We start from the raw sequence: 17471 nt of genomic DNA, 5'->3' as shown, positions 1-17471 counted from the left end.
TTATTGTGAGAGGAATGTGAAATCTCCAATTATAAATGTAGGTTTGTCCATCTCCTTTAGTTTCCATCAAGTCTTTATACTGTTTAGTTGTTAGGTAAATTTATATATATTTACTTTTGTGTTCTTATTGACTTGATTCTTTTAACATTGTTCAATGACCTTCTTTGTTCCTGGTGGGTTTTTTCTTGTGTGGTAGTCTACTTTGTCTTATATTGATATAAGTCTCTTTAGACTATATTAGTGTATAGTCTCTTCAGTTTTCTTTTGATTAGTGTTTTCTTGGTATAGCTTCTTCCCTCATTTTACTGTAACTTACTTATATTATTTAAAGTTTTTCTTTTTTAGACAATGTAGTTGTGTCTTGTTTTTAATATAATCTGACAGTTTTTGTCTTTTAATTGGTATGTTTAGGTCATTTATGTTTAATATAATTATTTACATGTTTGAATTTAGGTCTGTCATTTTATTGTTTTCTGTTTTTGTTTCTTTCTCATTTCCTGCCAACTTTTGAATTATTTGAACATTTAGTATTTCATTTTTACTCTATTGCCTTATGATAATTTTAGTGGTTGCTGTAGGGATTGAGGTCTCTGTGTCTTGAGTAGAGTAGAAATATAATTAAAATTTGGTTGGTTTAAACCTGATAACTTTTCATGGCTGTCTTCTCTCTTTTAATGGACAATTTTTAACTTTTATTATTTGGTAATTGATTTGAAGATACACCTGAGATTCGATTTGGGATTCAGAATTAATTCTTGAACACACTGAATAATTAGTAGCTATATATATATTTTTTAAAGATTTTATTTATTTATTTGACAGAGATCACAAGCAGGCAGAGAAGCAGGCAGGGAGAGAGAGGAGGAAGCAGGCTCCCTGCTGAGCAGAGAGCCCAATTCGGGGCTGGATCCCAAGACCCTGGGATCATGACCTGAGCCAAAGGCAGAGGCTTTAACCCACTGAGCCACCCAGGCGCCCCTAGTAGCTATATTTTTATAATTTAAATGGATTATATATAGTACAGGTAGATATTAGAGATAATTTTATCTCCATATATGCCTATATTATTCTTGTTTTGTGTTTTTTAGAGCCCAGTGTGCTATAAACATTGAAATAATGATGATAATAACAAGTGTTATTATTATTAAAAATTTGTTTCAGATACTTTGATAAATGTCCAGAGTTGATATAGATACTGTGACTCAGCAAAATTAAGTAATTTGTCCAAGACTTCACATCTTATTAGTAGTAAAATTTGAATTCAGATCCATGTCAGTTTGATTCCAAAGTTCATATGCTGTAGTATTAGTCTAGCCATTCATTCTGCTCATATTTGTTTAGTACCTACTATGTGTCAGATACTATATTATTTCTGATTGAAAAATCAACAAAGTCCTTGCTGTTATGATGCCTCTGTCTTGTGGTAAGACTGTCATTAAACAAATAAATATAATAACAAATGTGTAATTACATTGTGGTAGTGCCGTGAAGGGGAAGGACAGGGAATGAAAAGTATCAGAAACATGAGGAATTAGTTTGGATAGTTTGTAGGAGACCTGTACCCCTGAAACAAATAATACATTGTTATGTTAATTTAAAAAGTTAATACGTTAATATGTTAATTAATATGTTAATTAAAAAAAGATAGTTTGTACGAGTGACATTAGCAATAAAGATCTAAGAGTGATAGGAGTTAGAAAGACTCTATTGGCAGGGAGAAAAGGATCTCTCAGGGTCTTGAGTTGGAAAAGAATTTAAAGGTTCTTGGAACTGAAACAAGGCCAGAGTGGTTGGAATATAATAACATGCTGTGGGTGTGAATTGAGACTGGAAAGAGAGGCAGGGGCCAGGTTATCTAGGGCTTTGTAGGCTGTGCTGGTTTAATTGACAGTTGCCTTAATTTTTCCTCCTTAGGAAAGGGCCATAGAATGTAAACCATTTATTTATTATTATTAATTATATTATTTATTATTAAAGTAAGAACTGTCTACTTCCATGAATTACTTAATGGATGTAGCTGCTATCTTTTTATCTCAATGCAAGGTATAGTCAGTCCTGGAAATCTAGCATTACTTATATATCTACCCTAGAAAATGTGGTGGTTCAAGTTTTTTTGATAAAAAGAAAATTTTTCCCACAATGTTTAGTAGGTTTCATTGGTTAATATAATACAAGAAGAATAATGCATTTAGAATATCATGCAGAGAACAACACACTTTAAAAATTTTCTTAAGACATACAGGAGATGAAACATGACATGCTACTCTTAATTTCAGCTGTTTTTAATGAACCTTGAAATACTATCTTTTAGCATTTCCTTCACATTTCTAATATTGGATCACATGTTTATGTCTTTCTCAGTCTGAGGGAAAAGGGCACACCAATGCTGGAGATGCAATATATGAGGTAGTAAGTCTACAACGACAGTCTGAGAAGGAGGAACCAGTCACTCCCACTAGTGGAGGGGGTCCAATGTCACCGCAGGAGGATGAAGCAGAAGAGGGTAAGAAGTGACACTCAGTTCTCTTTCTTTACATAGCAGCTGTACTTAAAACCCTCAGCGCTGTGTGTGTGTGTGTGTGTGTGCGCGCGCGCGCTTGTGTGTGTGTGAGGGGTGCGGGAGGAGAATGATGATGATTTCTAGTCTCCCGCCTCCGCTGCTCTAGATTCTGCTAGATGCAGGAGAGATTTCGGTCCATTGCTTCCTTGGTTGCATAGTTCCCAGTGCCATTTATGCATCTGTTTAAATTTGCTGTTTTGCTTTCTGTTTTATTTCAAATATTTTTGAAGTGTTTAATGAGAAGTTTCAACTCTTCTCACATGTCTTTAGAATTTCAGTGATAGGTCACATCCCACTACTCATTTGATGTTACTTAGTTTTGACTTGTTTTTTGTTGTTGCTTTATCATTTTACCACTCAGTTTTTTGAAATAGCATGATGTGTGCTCTGATTACTACGTGGATGCTACTGAGAGATGCTTACTGGCCTCACAAGGGTCACACTTCATTTGGCTCTGTGCTTAGTTTTCTTTTTATAGGAACTAGAACTAACTGGCAGATCTTTACTTAAGCCCTTAAATGATCTGCTTATAGTATAGGGTTTATTAAAAATTTCTGAGTTTATATCATCTTTGAAAAAATGATCTTAGAATTCTTTCTCTCTATGAAACCATTCCTTTATTTGTTTTGCCATACAGATACTGGTTATTTTTTGGCTTGTATTTATTGAGTGTTTATTACATGCTAGACATTGTTCTAAGTGTGTAATTAAAAAAAAACTTTGTGAAGGTATAATTTACATACAATGGAATGTATCCATTTTATTTATTTATTTACTTACCTATTTATTTAGAAAGATTTTATTTATTTGTTTATTTTTAAAGATTTTATTTATTTATTTGACAGACAGAGATCACAAGTAGGCAGAGAGGCAGGAAGAGAGAGAGGAGGGGAAGGAGGCTCCCTGCTGAGCAGAGAGCCCGATGTGGGGCTGGATCCCAGGACCCTGGGATCATGACCTGACCCGAAGGCAGAGGCTTTAACCCACTGAGTCACCCAGGCGACCCTAAAAATTTATTTTTTATGAATAACTTTTTTATAAAAAATATAAGCTATTTTTCAAATTGTACCATTTTCCATCTTTATCAGCAACATATGAGTTACTTGCTCCATATCATTTACCACATTTGGCAACTGTCAATTTTTAAATTGACAGTAGCTGTTCTAGTGGGTGTATAGTGGTATCTTGTAACACTAATTTGAATTTCCCTAATGACTTACCATGTTGTTCAATTTTTCATATGGTATTTGCCATTTGTCTATCTTTTTGGTCAACAGTCCATTCAGATCTGTTGCCCATTTTTAAATTGGGTTGTTTTCTGTTTGAATTTTCATATTTCATCTCTCTGTGTATATACGAATATGTAAAAGTCCTTTATTGATATATTTTGCAAATATTTTGTCCCACTCTATAGTTTGCATTTTCATTTTTTGAACAATATCTTTTGGAGAGTGAAAGTTTTAAGTTTTATGAAGTCTAATTTGTCAGGTTTTTTCCTTAATGATTTGTCTGTGATCCACTTAAATTTTTATGTTTAGTTGGAGGTAGAGCTTAGAGGTTTTTTGTTGTTTTTGTTTTTTGTTTTGTTTTGTTTGTTTTTGGACTTAAAACTCCAAACCTGTTTTTATATCTTATGGCTTCTGAAGGTCAGGAATTAGGGAATGGTTTTTGTGGGCAGTTCTGGTTAAGAGTTTCTTATGAATTGTCAGGTGTTGTCTGGGGACATAATCATTTAAAGACTTCCCTAGGTGGGGCTGAAAGGGTCCCATTCACATAATTACCAAAATAATGCTGGTGGTTGGCAAGCAACTTTTCTTTCTCTCACATGGGCTTCCCCACAGGGGCTGCTTAGGTGTCATTGTGAGATAATGGCTAACTTCCTTCAGATAGCAATCCAGGAGACCAAGGTAGAATCTGCAGTGCCTTTTATGACCTAGCTTTGGAGTCATGCAATATCACTTTCATAGCATTCTCTTGATTACAGAGTTCAGCCCTTCCATTGCGTGACTCCACTATATTCTATACAAGACTCCCAGGAACACTGCTGTGGTCATCTCCTTCCCAGCCAACACAAAGAGGGAAAGATCAGAGATCACATGCAGGAGAATTTTAGGCCAGACCTAGAAACACATTCTTTTCTGGTAAACAAGAACCATAGCACTGGTTTGGGAATGTAATTGAGCTGTATGCACAGGAAGAAAAAGCAGGTGTTTCAAGTATGTACCAGAAAGTAATTTGAACACAACATTTCAGGTAATGTTTTACAAAAATGCCAGTCTTAGAAATGAAAAATACATGGAACTAGAATTGGGAGAGAACAAAAATAATAGAATGACAGGTGCTACTCAATAGGAATAGATTATATTATACATTATATAATACATTATATAATTTAGTAAATAAACATTCCTTACTTCTATCCACTAACTTAAAAGAAGGTTAACTAACATGGATTAGGTATCTGATACGTGGCATATAATGTATTAGATATTTAATAAATCTAGTTTTATATATTACTCACATTAGCCCTGAGAAATAAGTATTATCATCTTTATATAACATATGAAGAAATAGACTAAAAAGTTTTAGGTAAATCATTTGGGGTCAGAGGGCTAATAATAATACACAGAATCTGGGACGCCTGGGTGAATTAGTTGGTTAAGCCTCTGCACTGTGTCCTGCATTGGGCTCCTTGCTCAGCGGGGAGCCTGCCTCTCCCTCTGCCTTCTGCTTCCCCTGCTTGAGAAATAAACAAACAAATGAATAAATAAAATATTTCCCCTGAAAAACAAATAAATCTTTGAAAAAAAAATATACAGAATCCAAACCTATGTTAGTCTCACTCGAAAGCCAGTGAATTTTCATGACCTACAAAATCAAGGTATTTTTCTTTAAACCATGAATTGTTTCATTTGCTTTCATGAATACTTTCAATTGCTTAAAAGGTAGTATTTTTAATATTATAGACAAGATATTTTAGATCTTACATATTTCAGATCCTATTCTAGATCTAATATCATATGCCTTGGATGGAAGACTATAATGTAACATAATATGAAAATATAACATGAGACTCTATCGTCCAAACAGCATTTGTTATGTGAAAGCACTTTTGGAGAGTGATTTCAGCATACAGATCAACTAGTGCGTTAAAAAAGACCTCTAATAAAAAAATAAAATAAAATAAAATAAGAAAGACCTCTAGATATAGAATATTTCAATTATGTTGGCCAGAAGCGAACATCCTTCTTTAAAAATTGGAAGCCAAAATATTCTCTTCAACAGAAGTCTTTCAGACAGACAAGTCCACCTTTAATTTATTTTCCATGAGTTTTGTCTGACATATTACTTGATGTTATTCAAGGCTTAGAAGGGTATGTTTTGGTTTAGTGGTAATTACTTCAGGGGTGAGAAGATTTGAAAGTTGTGCAGATGCACTTGAAGGGAAGAGCTGCTTACTTATGGAAAGCAACATTGCTAGAAAATGGATACATTGAGAAGCAAATGGCAAACCAAATGATCCCAGGTTTAGCTTGTTACTAATTAGCAAAATATTCAGAAACAGTCACTGCCAGGATCTTAAGATCATGTAGCTGAGCATTGGCAAGGCCATTTTTAAAATCTTATTGAATTAGGCACAAGCTTTATTTTTACTTTTATTGAAGTATAATTAACATACAATGTTATATTAGTGTTGGGTGTTCAATGTAATGATTCAACAATTCTATAAATTTCCGTTGTACAGCATGATAAGTGTAGTCACCATCTGCCACCAAACAACATTATTGCCATCTTATTGACTATATTCCATATGCCCTACTTTTCATCTTCATGACTTATTTATTTTGTAACTGGAATTTTGTACCTTTTAATCCCCTTTCTCTCTTTTACCCATCTTCCCATCTTCTCCCCTCTGACAACTACCAGTTTGTCCTCTCTCTTTTTTTTTTTAATTTATTTTAAGATTTTATTTGTTTATTTGACAGAGAGAGAGAGAGATCACAAGGAGGCAGAGAGGCAGGCAGAGACAGAGAGATGGGGAAGCAGGCTCCCTGCTGAGCAGAGAGCCCGATGCGGGACTCGATTCTGGGACCCTGGGATCATGACCTGAGCTGAAGGCAGAGGCTTTAACCCACTGAGCCACCCAGGCGTTCCTGTCCTCTCTCTTTTTAAAAGATTTTATTTATTTATTTGAGAGAGAGAGAGTGAGAGAGAGAGAACATGAGCAGAGGGAGAGGCAGAGGCAAAGGGAGAAGCTGACTCCCTGCTGAGGGTAGAGCCCGAGTGGGGTTTAATCCCAGGTTGCTGAAATCATCACCTGAGCCGAAGTCATAGGCTTAACTGACTGAGCCACCCAGGTGTCCCTGTTCTCTCTATTTAAGAGTCATTTTTTCTTTGCCTCTTTTTTCTTTGTTCATTTGTTTTTTAGATTCCACATATAAATGAAATCATATGGTATATATCTTTTTCTGTTTGACTTATTTCACTTAGCATTTATGCCCTCTAGGTCCATCAGGTTGTTGCAAATCCTCAGGGAAATGTAAATCAAAACCACAGTGAGGTACTGCCTTACACTCATGAGAATGGCTAGAATCAAACACACGAGAAATAACAAGTGTTGGCGAGGATGTGGAGAAAAGGGAACGCTTGTGCACTGTTGGTGGGAATGCAAACTTGTGCAGCCACTGTGGAAAACAGTGTGGAGGTTCCTCACAAAATTAAAAATAGAACTACCATATGATACAGTAATTCCATTATGGGGTATTTGCCTAAAGAAAACAAAAGCACTAATTTGAATTGATAAATGCACCCCTATGTTTATTGCAGCATTATTTACAAAACCTAAGGTATGGAAGCAGCCCCAAGTGCCCATTGATAGATGAATAGATAACGAAGAGGTAGTATGTATATATGGTGGGATATTAGCCATAAAAAACGAGCTTCATTTTTGTTGTAACCATTTTGATAGATTTCTTTTGACACAGTTGTGTCCAAATGGCTACTTCAAAATGTGAGGAACAGAGGCAGAAGAGATACATTTGAGAATATTCTGGAGGTAAAATCAAGAGGTTTGTAAATTAATTGTATGTCATGAGCAGCAGAAGGGAAGGGAAGAAAAAGAATTAAAGGTCACATCTAGGTTTCTAGTGTAGGTGGCTGGATGACTTTGGTTGAACAAATGAGACAAGAGGAGGAAGAATGGATTTCAGGGTAAGGGTAAGATTTATTCTGTTTCAGATACTGATGAGTTTGAACTTACTGGACATTAAAGTGGGACTATTTTTCAGTTATTAGAAATAGTCTTTAATTGTGAGAGAAGTTTAATAGCTAGAGATAAAGGTTGGAGAGACATTAGAAAGAGGTAATGATAATGGCTAAAATTTCCTTGGGAGAAAATGTGGGAGGTGCAGGTTAAAAGTAGAATTTAAGTAATCACTGACACTTGAGGGGTAGATGTAGGAAGAGAAAGCCCAGCTAATGGATTTGCAGAAAAATGATCAGAACATTTTGAGAGGATGAATAACAGACAAGTAGTAGTAACAGACTGAGGAGTGGAGGTTTGTAAGGTGGGGGTGATGTGCAGCATTGCCACATGGAACAGGGAGGTTCAATATGAAAGGCCCCAAAACTGTTAATTGGATTTGGTAAATTTTAGAAGTCTCATGATGGTGATTTTACTGACGTTGGGAAATAAAGCCTTATTATAGTGGATTTGGAGAAGGAGAACAGTTCTTAAACTTTCAAGAAAGTTGATGAGAAGAGGAAAGAGATTGGATTAAAAACGTTGGGTTAATTAGGCCAAGAGAGAAATTTGAGCTCATCTGTAGCTGGAAAGGGAGAGCTTAAACAGGGAGGAGTTAGCCACTGAACGTGTAGCAGTCCAGGCTCCTGACATGCTTCTGTCTCTGCAAGTCTCTGCAAGTGCCGTTTCCTCTGCTTGGAGGCTTTTCTGCTTAAGTCCACCCGGGTAAGCTCTACAACAGGAAGGCATGTTAACAGTCAACAGAAAATAGTAATTTTAGTGTACTGGTAGTTTCTATACTTAGAGATGTTTCAAAATATTTTCTATGACTTTTTTTTTTAGTAGGTTGCTCAGGCAAATTTACATTTAAAAAGTATTCAGCGCACAAGGGCTGAGTAAGGAGCTTGGCGAATCCACTTATCAAAAAGCAATGATAAAAGTTGTTTTATAAAATTGTCAAAACCAGCCAGTTCAGGACTTGGGAAAGTGACAAATTATAAAAAATGGAGAAACATCTATTCAAGAAAAACTACTGAACTCAGAAAAGAACAGTCTGTATTTTAGTCCCCGAGGCTGCCCCCTTCTGCTCATTCCCACCACTGGCTTATTGTCATGACAATTTTACAAGGGTGGGGCCAGCTGTGAAAACTAGGAGCTTTTGCCAAAACAGAGCCATAAATACAGTGAATGAATTTGGGTGGCCAGAGGGGAGGGAGTCTGGGAGATGGGCAAAATGGGTGAAGGGAAGTGGGAGATATCAGCTTCCAGTTGTGGAATAAATAAGTCATGGGGATGAAAGTTACGTATAGCACAGGGAATATAGTCAGTGTTCCAGTGATAGCAGTGTGTGGTGACAGACGGTAGCTGCGCTTGTGGGGAGCACAGCGTAGCATATAAAGTTGTCGTCACTGTCTTGTACCCCTGAGACTAATGTAATATTGTGTGTCAACTATATGTCAACAAAAGAGGAAAGAAGAAAAAAAAAAAGAGGAAAGAAGGAAAATCAGTAGCTTTGCCTTAGCTGCTGGAAGGGGTTTACTTGATTTGGAGCAAACAGAAACCTGTATTTCTGGAATGTTGTTGGAAACAGTAGTGATTTCTGTGGCAAAAAGATGGGAAGGCCAATGTTGTTAATAGCATGAGATCATAATTCTGGTTGGGGAAAGCCATAGGTTGGCCAGAATTTGAACAAGATTTAAGGAATAGGTGGGCCATCATAAGATCCTACATGTCACTGGTGGTCCAGAAGACTGCATCTGGGTGTGAGGCTATGCACACAATCAGGAGAGACCAGAGAGAGCCCTAACTAGTCACATATCCATGCTGGACCTGAGGCCTTGCATGTGTATGACTGAGTCCTGTTTCCAGAGTTCTGTCTCCAAAATGGTTTTGCTTCCTGTTTACAGAGTTCCATCTCCAAAATGGTTTTGCTTTTCTTCTCTATTCAGCGGAGAGCAGCTGTGTTCCAAGTGGAGTAAATAGCTGAAGACTGGTTCTCCCAGGATCAAGCCTTTAGTCTTCCCTTGTCAGCAGGTGGCAGCTCCCAGGCTCCAAATCTCAGAATCCAGAATCTGACCTTTCTCTGACTGCATCATTGCTTGTGCTGGATTATTGCCATTGTCCCTAACTGGTTTCTCGCCTTTCACCCTTGGCCCTACCACCCTAGCCTGTGTTCACACGCACCAGCCATACATATTCTTTAGAAATTTGTAAGATTACTTTTCTTCTCCCCTTAAAGTCCTCCGTTGGCTTCTCATTTCACTCAGCCAAATGTTACCAAGATCAACAAGGCTGAATGCAGTCTTGCTCTTGATTTTTACCTTTCTGACCTTATTCCCTGACACTGCCTCCCTCACATGCCACACTTGTCCTTTTGCTATTCTTCAGACACACCAGGTGTACGCTTGCCTAGGGCTGGAGCGCTCTCTGTGGCCGCTGGCTGGGACCCTTGTTCTTAGGTTGCCGCATGGTCCCCTCCCTCCTCTCATTCTAATTTTTCTTCAGCTGCCACCTTCTCATTGAGATCTTGCCTGCTCAGGAAATAGGAGGGATAATAATAAATGAATGAACAAATAATTAAAAAAGTAAACATATAGATGCAATATAATAGATATAATAAATGAATGTTTCTCCTTTTATAATGCCTCAAAATGATTGAATATTGAGGAATATTAGAAAAACAGATGCAACATTTTGGGATTGCATTTGAAAATATGAAAAACAAAAAAATTTTCAGTTTCCCTTCCTTATGTATATGGTCTAAAGAAGAACAAGTCATCAGATTTTTGTTTTTCTAAAAATTTCTTGCTTTTGTTCGTAACGATTTTTCAGGAGTCACCTCATCTTTTGAAATTCTGTTAGCCATCACCTATATTTAAAAAGCTACAAAAATCACAGAGTAAGAAGTAATACTTTTTTTTTTTTTTAATAGATCGGGCATTCCATACATTTTCAATATACTTTATTATTCTGTAATTGACATTTCTATCAACGCAGACATCAAAAGTTAGAGCTGGAGGTGGCATAGGAATGTTTTCCTGCTGGGGGGATTTGGAGTATTCTTTTATTTAATTATTTTCAGCAATTTGCCTGTCAAAGCAAAAGTGGAAGTTCAAGTCACTCTAAATTGTCTTACCTTAACCTGTAATTTAACTAAAAAGGGATACAGATTTAAAAGGACTAAAACTGCTCTTAATTTCCTGCGAAAGATCTAAAGTAAAATGAATTAAGATATCTTTGCATTTTTTCAAATGTTGTTTAAAAAATGAAGTGGTTTAAGGGTATTAATTTGAATGCAAAGGAATCTTAGCAGAAAGGTAAGTCCGTCAATGCAATATCATAGGGATTATTTGAAAATTACCTTATCACCTTTAGGCGCTCCTGCATATTCTGAATTGCTCCTGCATTTGAAACTTGAAATGCCCTCATTTTGCTTCATCTGTATTTCAAACTGGCTTTCTGTTTGTTACCCTGAAACTTGTATTTAGTTACTTGTAACATGGATAGTAAATTATGTGAAGGCAAAAGATGACAAATACAATGTGATTTCCTTTAAGACACATGCCCAAGTAATTGTAGAAGACCAGAGTCACAATAATATTAGGTAAGCTTCTCTCCTGGTTGTACTTTTTATGTCCAGTATAATCTACAGTTTTTATATTGGGATTGATTAAAATGCTATCTGAAAAAAATTTCCCCATGATTTAAGTGACTGTTAGCTGTCTAACCCAGCTCCTAACTCATTATAACTTAAGAGCAAAATAATCTCAAACTCAATCAGACGCTTATTTTCTCCTAATTTCTTAATTCATAGTCTGATTAGAGAAAAGGCGATGACAAAGAGCTTTTACTACGGAAACCAGTTTGCAGATGAAACTTTTCAGTATTCAAATGAGAAGAAGATAGGGGATGTAGAAAAGAAGTTAGTTTTTTAGGAAAATGTAATGATCATATAGCACTTATGTGTGGCAAGCACCAGCTGCAGAAGTGCTGCTCAAACTTTAAATGTGCACATACCTTGCCTGGAGATCTTGTTGAAGTCAGGTCTTGTTTCTTACATCTGGGATGGGGCCTGATCTGCATTTCTAAAAAAATGTCCTACCAGATTCCACATCACACGTCCAGTCGCAATAGCTTGCTTATATTAATTAATTTAACCCTCACATCCTCCCTCACAGATCTGCACTATTACTATATCCATCTTGTAGATGAGCAAAATATGTTCCAATAAAACAATCTTGGCATATTAGATACTGTGTCAGATATTTTATTTATAAAATAAAATTTATAAATTTTATATTTTTATAAATTTTATTTTATAAATTATAAATTATAACGATAAATAATTATATTATAATTAAATTAATTAGTTAAATTAATTATATTATAATTAAATTATAAATTTACAAAATTTATAAAAAGTTAGATACTTTATTTATTAAATTTGTGTGTTTGTGAGAGAGAGAGGAGGAGAGGGAGGGAGGGAGAAAAGGAATTTACAATATTGTTTTATTCTTGCATTTTAAATTATCTGTTTCAACAAAGTGATTAAAAATATATTTGATAAGGGAAGATATTTAAGAGAAAGTGGAGGGAAAGAGTGTATTAGTTTTTAGTCATTCCATAACAAGTTACCAAAACATTTAGCATCTTAAAACAATACACATTTATTATCTCACATTTTCCATGGATCAAGAGTCTGGGCATGGCTTTGCCCAGGGCCTCACAAGGCTGCAGTCCAGAGTTTCAGTTAGGAAACTGAAATGTGAGGCTGAGGCTTGTGGTTCTCTTCAAAGCTCAAGTGATTGTTGGCTGAATTAATTTTCTTGCAGCTGTAGGGCTCCTCGTGGCTTGTTTCTTCAGAGCCAACAACAGGAGAATCTACTGTAAGGGAAGGCCCAAGCCCTCTTTGAAGCATTTGCCTGATTAGGTTAGGCCCACCTTGCTAGTCTCACTTTGATTAATTAAAAGTCAGACTGGTTGGGAACCTTATGTCTGCAGAATCCCTTCCCCTTTGCCTTATGACACAACCTAGTCATAGCCATCATATTTACACATTCTGCCTGCACTCAAGGGTAGGGATTTTGCAGGGTGTGTACCCCAGGAGTCAGGAATCTTTGGAGCAGTCTTAGAACTGCTTATCACAGAGAGGGTATGTACCAAAAATAAAGCAAACCTGTTTTTTTTTTTTTTTAAGATTTTATTTATTTATTTGACAGACAGAGATCACAAGTAGGCAGAGAGGCAGGCAGAGAGAGAGGAGGAAGCAGGCTCCCTGCTAAGCAGAGAGCCCAATGCAGGGCTTGATCCCAGGACCCTGAGATCATGACCTGAGCCGAAGGCAGAGGCTTTAAACCACTGGGCCACCCAGGTGCCCCAAAGCAAACCTGTTGTTTTTTAAGCACCAGTTCAGTAACAGCCACTTTCACATACATGTTATTTCACTTGTCACTGTAACGATGCAACATAGGTACTATTACTTCCCTCATTTTATAAGTTTATATCTCATTTGTCCTATTGGACTAGGTGCTAGTATATAAATATATGCAGTGTTGGCTAAACAAAAAGATGATCTAAACAGCTCTTCCAAAGGGTACATGATGAATTGCCAAATGAATAATATGAGCATTTATTGGTACAGATTTCCAGTGTCTTTTCTCAAGCCATTTCCATTACTTGTTTAAACCTTAGCATCTCTGCCTGTTGAAGCCAGGGTTCAGCTGGCTATCAGTTTAAATGCCATTTCTTTGTCACTTATCCCCAGTCAGAAGTGATCTGTTGTTCCTTGAATATAGAAGTCCACTGTAATTATGCTTATCTATCTTTAATAACATTTATGATATTCTGTTAAATTACAGTTATATATGTCTTCTCTTCCTTACGTGACTGTAAATTCCTTCTGACAAGCTTGGGTCTTTATTCATACTTGTACCTGTCCTCTGCTGGGCCTATCAGAGATTTCAACACAGTGGGTCACCAGTAAATGGTAGCTTAACTTCACTTTCAAGGGATTAAGTCAGGGAAAATTTGAATGAGTTAGAGGGATTTGGAAGAGTAGGAAGCGTAGCATTTTGACATCTGTGAAAACAGGAAGTATAGAGGCATGCAGAATCTGCAGTGTGCCTATGAGACAGGGAGTGTGAGGTTGGAGAGCCAGATGGGGACCAGACCTTGGAGGGCCACCCTGAAAACACTGAACAGTGTGGACTTCAGCTGTATGAAGCCATGGAGAGTCATTGAGGGATTTTGAGCGAGGGCATGCATGAGCAGAGATTTGAGTTAGGAAGATTAAGTGGGCAGTAAACTATATAAAGTTCAGTTAGGAACAATGAAGAACCTGTGATTATATCTCTAATTTGAGGAGATAAAGCCTGAGCAAGGGTGCTGATCCTGGAAACAGGAAATGACTGATTTCAGGGAAAAATTTGATAGGAAAAGGCGATGAGTCATAGCTGTCTTTAATTGCCATATTCAGAGGCTCAGCGCTGGGTTAGCTTGCCCTGGAAGAAAGCGTATTGGTATATTAATTTCATTCATTTCAGAATTTTTGTGTGTACATACATACTTTTAGCACTGCGATTAGTTCCTTGGAAGGACTTACCTTAAAGCTAAACTTCCTTATGTTTTATGTGGGAATGAACATTTTAAATCATTGCAGGAATTAAGTAATACAATGAAACATCACAGTGTGTATTGCATTTGCCCCAAATGTAATCAAGTGCCAAATGTGTGCCTTAGATTTTAAGTGTTGTGAGATTAATTAAGACTGTCAGATTAATTAACACCTGCAGATAACCGGTGGTGTTTCAAAAAAGCAACTGCAGTCTGACCACTGGGTGCTTGAGTATGATTTGGTCCCATATCATCTGAACTTAAGCACTTAGTAGTGATTTCTTCCCCTGTGACTTGTATTTTATTTAAAAACCTAAACTATACAAAATTGTGGTGTTTAATTCATGATTACAGTCTGTTCAATCTAAATTCCATCTCAGTCATATGGTAATTTTTATGTTTTAAAATATAGCGCCTCTAAAGAATGAAAATCTAGAATTCAATAGAGAATAACTTACATTCTCAAATTTCTAGCTTGCATGTCTTCTACCAAAAAAAAAAAAAAATGATGCCATTTTAGAAAGTAATTAATAGGGGCACCTGGGTGGCTCAGTGGGTTAAGCCTCTCTCTGCCTTCAGCTTGGGTCATGATCCCAGGGTCCTGGGATTGAGCCCCGCATGGGGCTCTCTGCTCAGCAGGGAGCCGGCTTCCCCCTTTCTCTCTGCCTGCCTCTCTGCCTACTTGTGATCTCTCTGTATCTCTGTCAAATAAATAAATAAAATCTTAAAAAAAAGTAATATTTCAGTTTAACAGAGAATACATTGTAATCATATCCTGCAGCAGTATTTTTGTGTCTGGGAAGTTTATGGTCTTGTCCTTAACTGGAATCTAGTATTTTTTTTTTTAAGTGTTTAGATTCTTGAATTTGGCAGATTGAAATCTAATTCTAACATATTTATTGTGTATGGGACTGATTTCTATTATATTTAAATCATACAATATATGACTAAGACTAGTCTTAGTCTTTTATATTTATAGTAAGTATATCCTCACTTTTCATAAAATGGATTTTTTTTTTAAAAATGTATTGGGCATTTGAAAAAAAATCATCTTTAATGTTTTGAAGCAAATAGAAATGGTTTCTCTGCAAGGGTCCTAGGTTTGGCACACTGTGGCCAAACTAGCCATAGTCTGGTTTTGTTGTAATGGCTTCTGAGCTAAGAGTGGTTTTTATATTTTTAAAGTGTAGTAATAACAACATCTTCTCCCAACCTCCCCCCATCCCCCCCCCAAAAAAAATAAAGAAGAGGAAAGAGAAGAACATGTGATAGAGCTGAAAATATTTACTGTTTGGACCTTACAGAAAAGTTGGCCAACTCTGACAGTCACACATATTTGTGAATGTGTACGTTTTATGTAATTCCTAAAATTCTGTAAAATATACTGTTATTACTATGCTTTCTTTTGTATTTATAACTGGGGCCACATTTTAGTTAAAGTTTTTTGTTAGTTGCATTTGTTACATAATAGATACCCTTCCTATTATAAGTACTCCAAAGTAAACTATTCTTATAAAAATTTTTACCATGAGTAGTGTGTTACAATAAAGTTTTAGTGTATTTCTAATGAGAAGTTTGTAAAAAATGAATTTTTTTTTCATTTTGAGATGTCCTTAAGTGGAGCACTCAAAATTCATGAACTGAGGTTGTTCTTAATAGGAGATATATTTGAAAGGAAATATGAGAAGTAGCAAGAAAAAAAAAAAAACTTGTAGAGTTACTGTTTCATCATATAGGTGTGATAAAAAGAACCCATCTTTCTCATTTGGTTATTTAGTGCACCTGAACAATTTGTTGGTATTTAAGGTATACCTTAATACAACTCTTGGTTGTTTTGGCAAGCCCCAAGTGTGTATTTATTTCAAACTAGCATAAGTGGATAATCTAATAGAAAAAATACATTATGATATTGTAAAAATATTTTCAATATTGTTATATAAGCTCTTTTCAGGGAAGATTGATACTTGGTATTAATATAGTACAGCATCTTTGGTTAGAAAAATCACTTTTAAAGATAATTTTACTCAAAAGATTTTTTTTAATATAAATATATGAACTTAAAGTTTTAACTTTATAGTAAGGATAAGATTGTGAATGTAGTAAATGAGTTGTGAATTTCTGTATTGCATGCTTTTAGAAAAGAACTTAAGTGTGTATTTTTAAATGCTTCTGTTTGGTTATTAAACTTCTATAGGTTTGGTTTTCTTATTTGGAGGGTTTTTGTTTTGTTTTGTTTTCATGCTGGGGTCAGTTTTCGTTCATTTAGTACTTTGTAGGTATACCAGTTACCTTAACTGAAACATTATTAATGTAATGATATAGTATCAAGAATTAAATGATTAGGGGCGCCTGGGTGGCTCAGTGGTTTAAAGCCTCTGCCTTCAGCTCAGGTCATGATCTCGGGGTCCTTGGATCGAGCCCCGCATGGGGTTCTCTGCTCGGCAGGGAGCCTGTTTCCCCCTCTCTCTCTGCCTGCCTCTCTGCCTACTTGTGATCTCTGTCAAATAAATAAATAAAATCTTTAAAAAAAAAAAAGAATTAAATGATTATGTCTCCCTTTCTATATTTATTTTTTCTAATTTTTAAAAAATAGTCCTTTCAGAAGTTAGAAGTTTGAATTAACTAGCACCCCTATAGAAAGTTATCCTAGTTCTTCATTTAGTGCTATTTTCATGTTATTCCAAAATGCATGTGACTATCTTTCATTATTTTTCTAACTTTGGTGTGATAAAAACTTCACATTACCCAGCCCCCAAATCTCCTGAATGTCAGTTAATGTGATGCCTCTTTGCCTCGCTTCATGTCTCAAACTTCTTGAAAGATGACGATGAAGATTAATATTATATAATTTATCTTAGAGACATTGTCAAAATGCTGCCTTTGTAATTTTCCTCTGAACACTTTCTGTAGATATTATAGAATAGGATGAAGATTTGGGTAGCAAAGGATATTAGAAGGTAAGAGGGAGGCTGAATTCAAGAAACTGTGGTTATGCAGAATTGTTGGATGTAGCACCAAGGCTAGTGCTACACCAGTTTGCATGAAAACTTGAGCGCT

The 17471-nt window shown here is 36.0% G+C and overlaps 1 protein-coding gene across 4 annotated transcripts in view; it reads left to right on the top strand.

Annotated features, from left to right (window-relative positions):
- Nucleotides 1-17471, top strand: part of LOC111150680 (RAB GTPase activating protein 1 like) — a 759175-nt gene that overhangs the window by 161249 nt on the left and 580455 nt on the right. For all 4 annotated transcript variants that reach the window (XM_022508220.1, XM_022508222.1, XM_022508221.1 and 1 more), the window contains one exon: nucleotides 2362-2503. In XM_022508220.1, coding sequence (XP_022363928.1) covers nucleotides 2362-2503 — 142 coding nt within the window. The remainder of the gene's footprint in view (nucleotides 1-2361; nucleotides 2504-17471) is intronic.

Source organism: Enhydra lutris, unplaced genomic scaffold, assembly GCF_002288905.1.
Source record: "Enhydra lutris kenyoni isolate GAN:26980312 unplaced genomic scaffold, ASM228890v2 scaffoldscaffold24, whole genome shotgun sequence".
NCBI lineage: Eukaryota > Metazoa > Chordata > Mammalia > Carnivora > Mustelidae > Enhydra > Enhydra lutris.
This window is presented reverse-complemented; position numbering and strand designations above follow the sequence as displayed.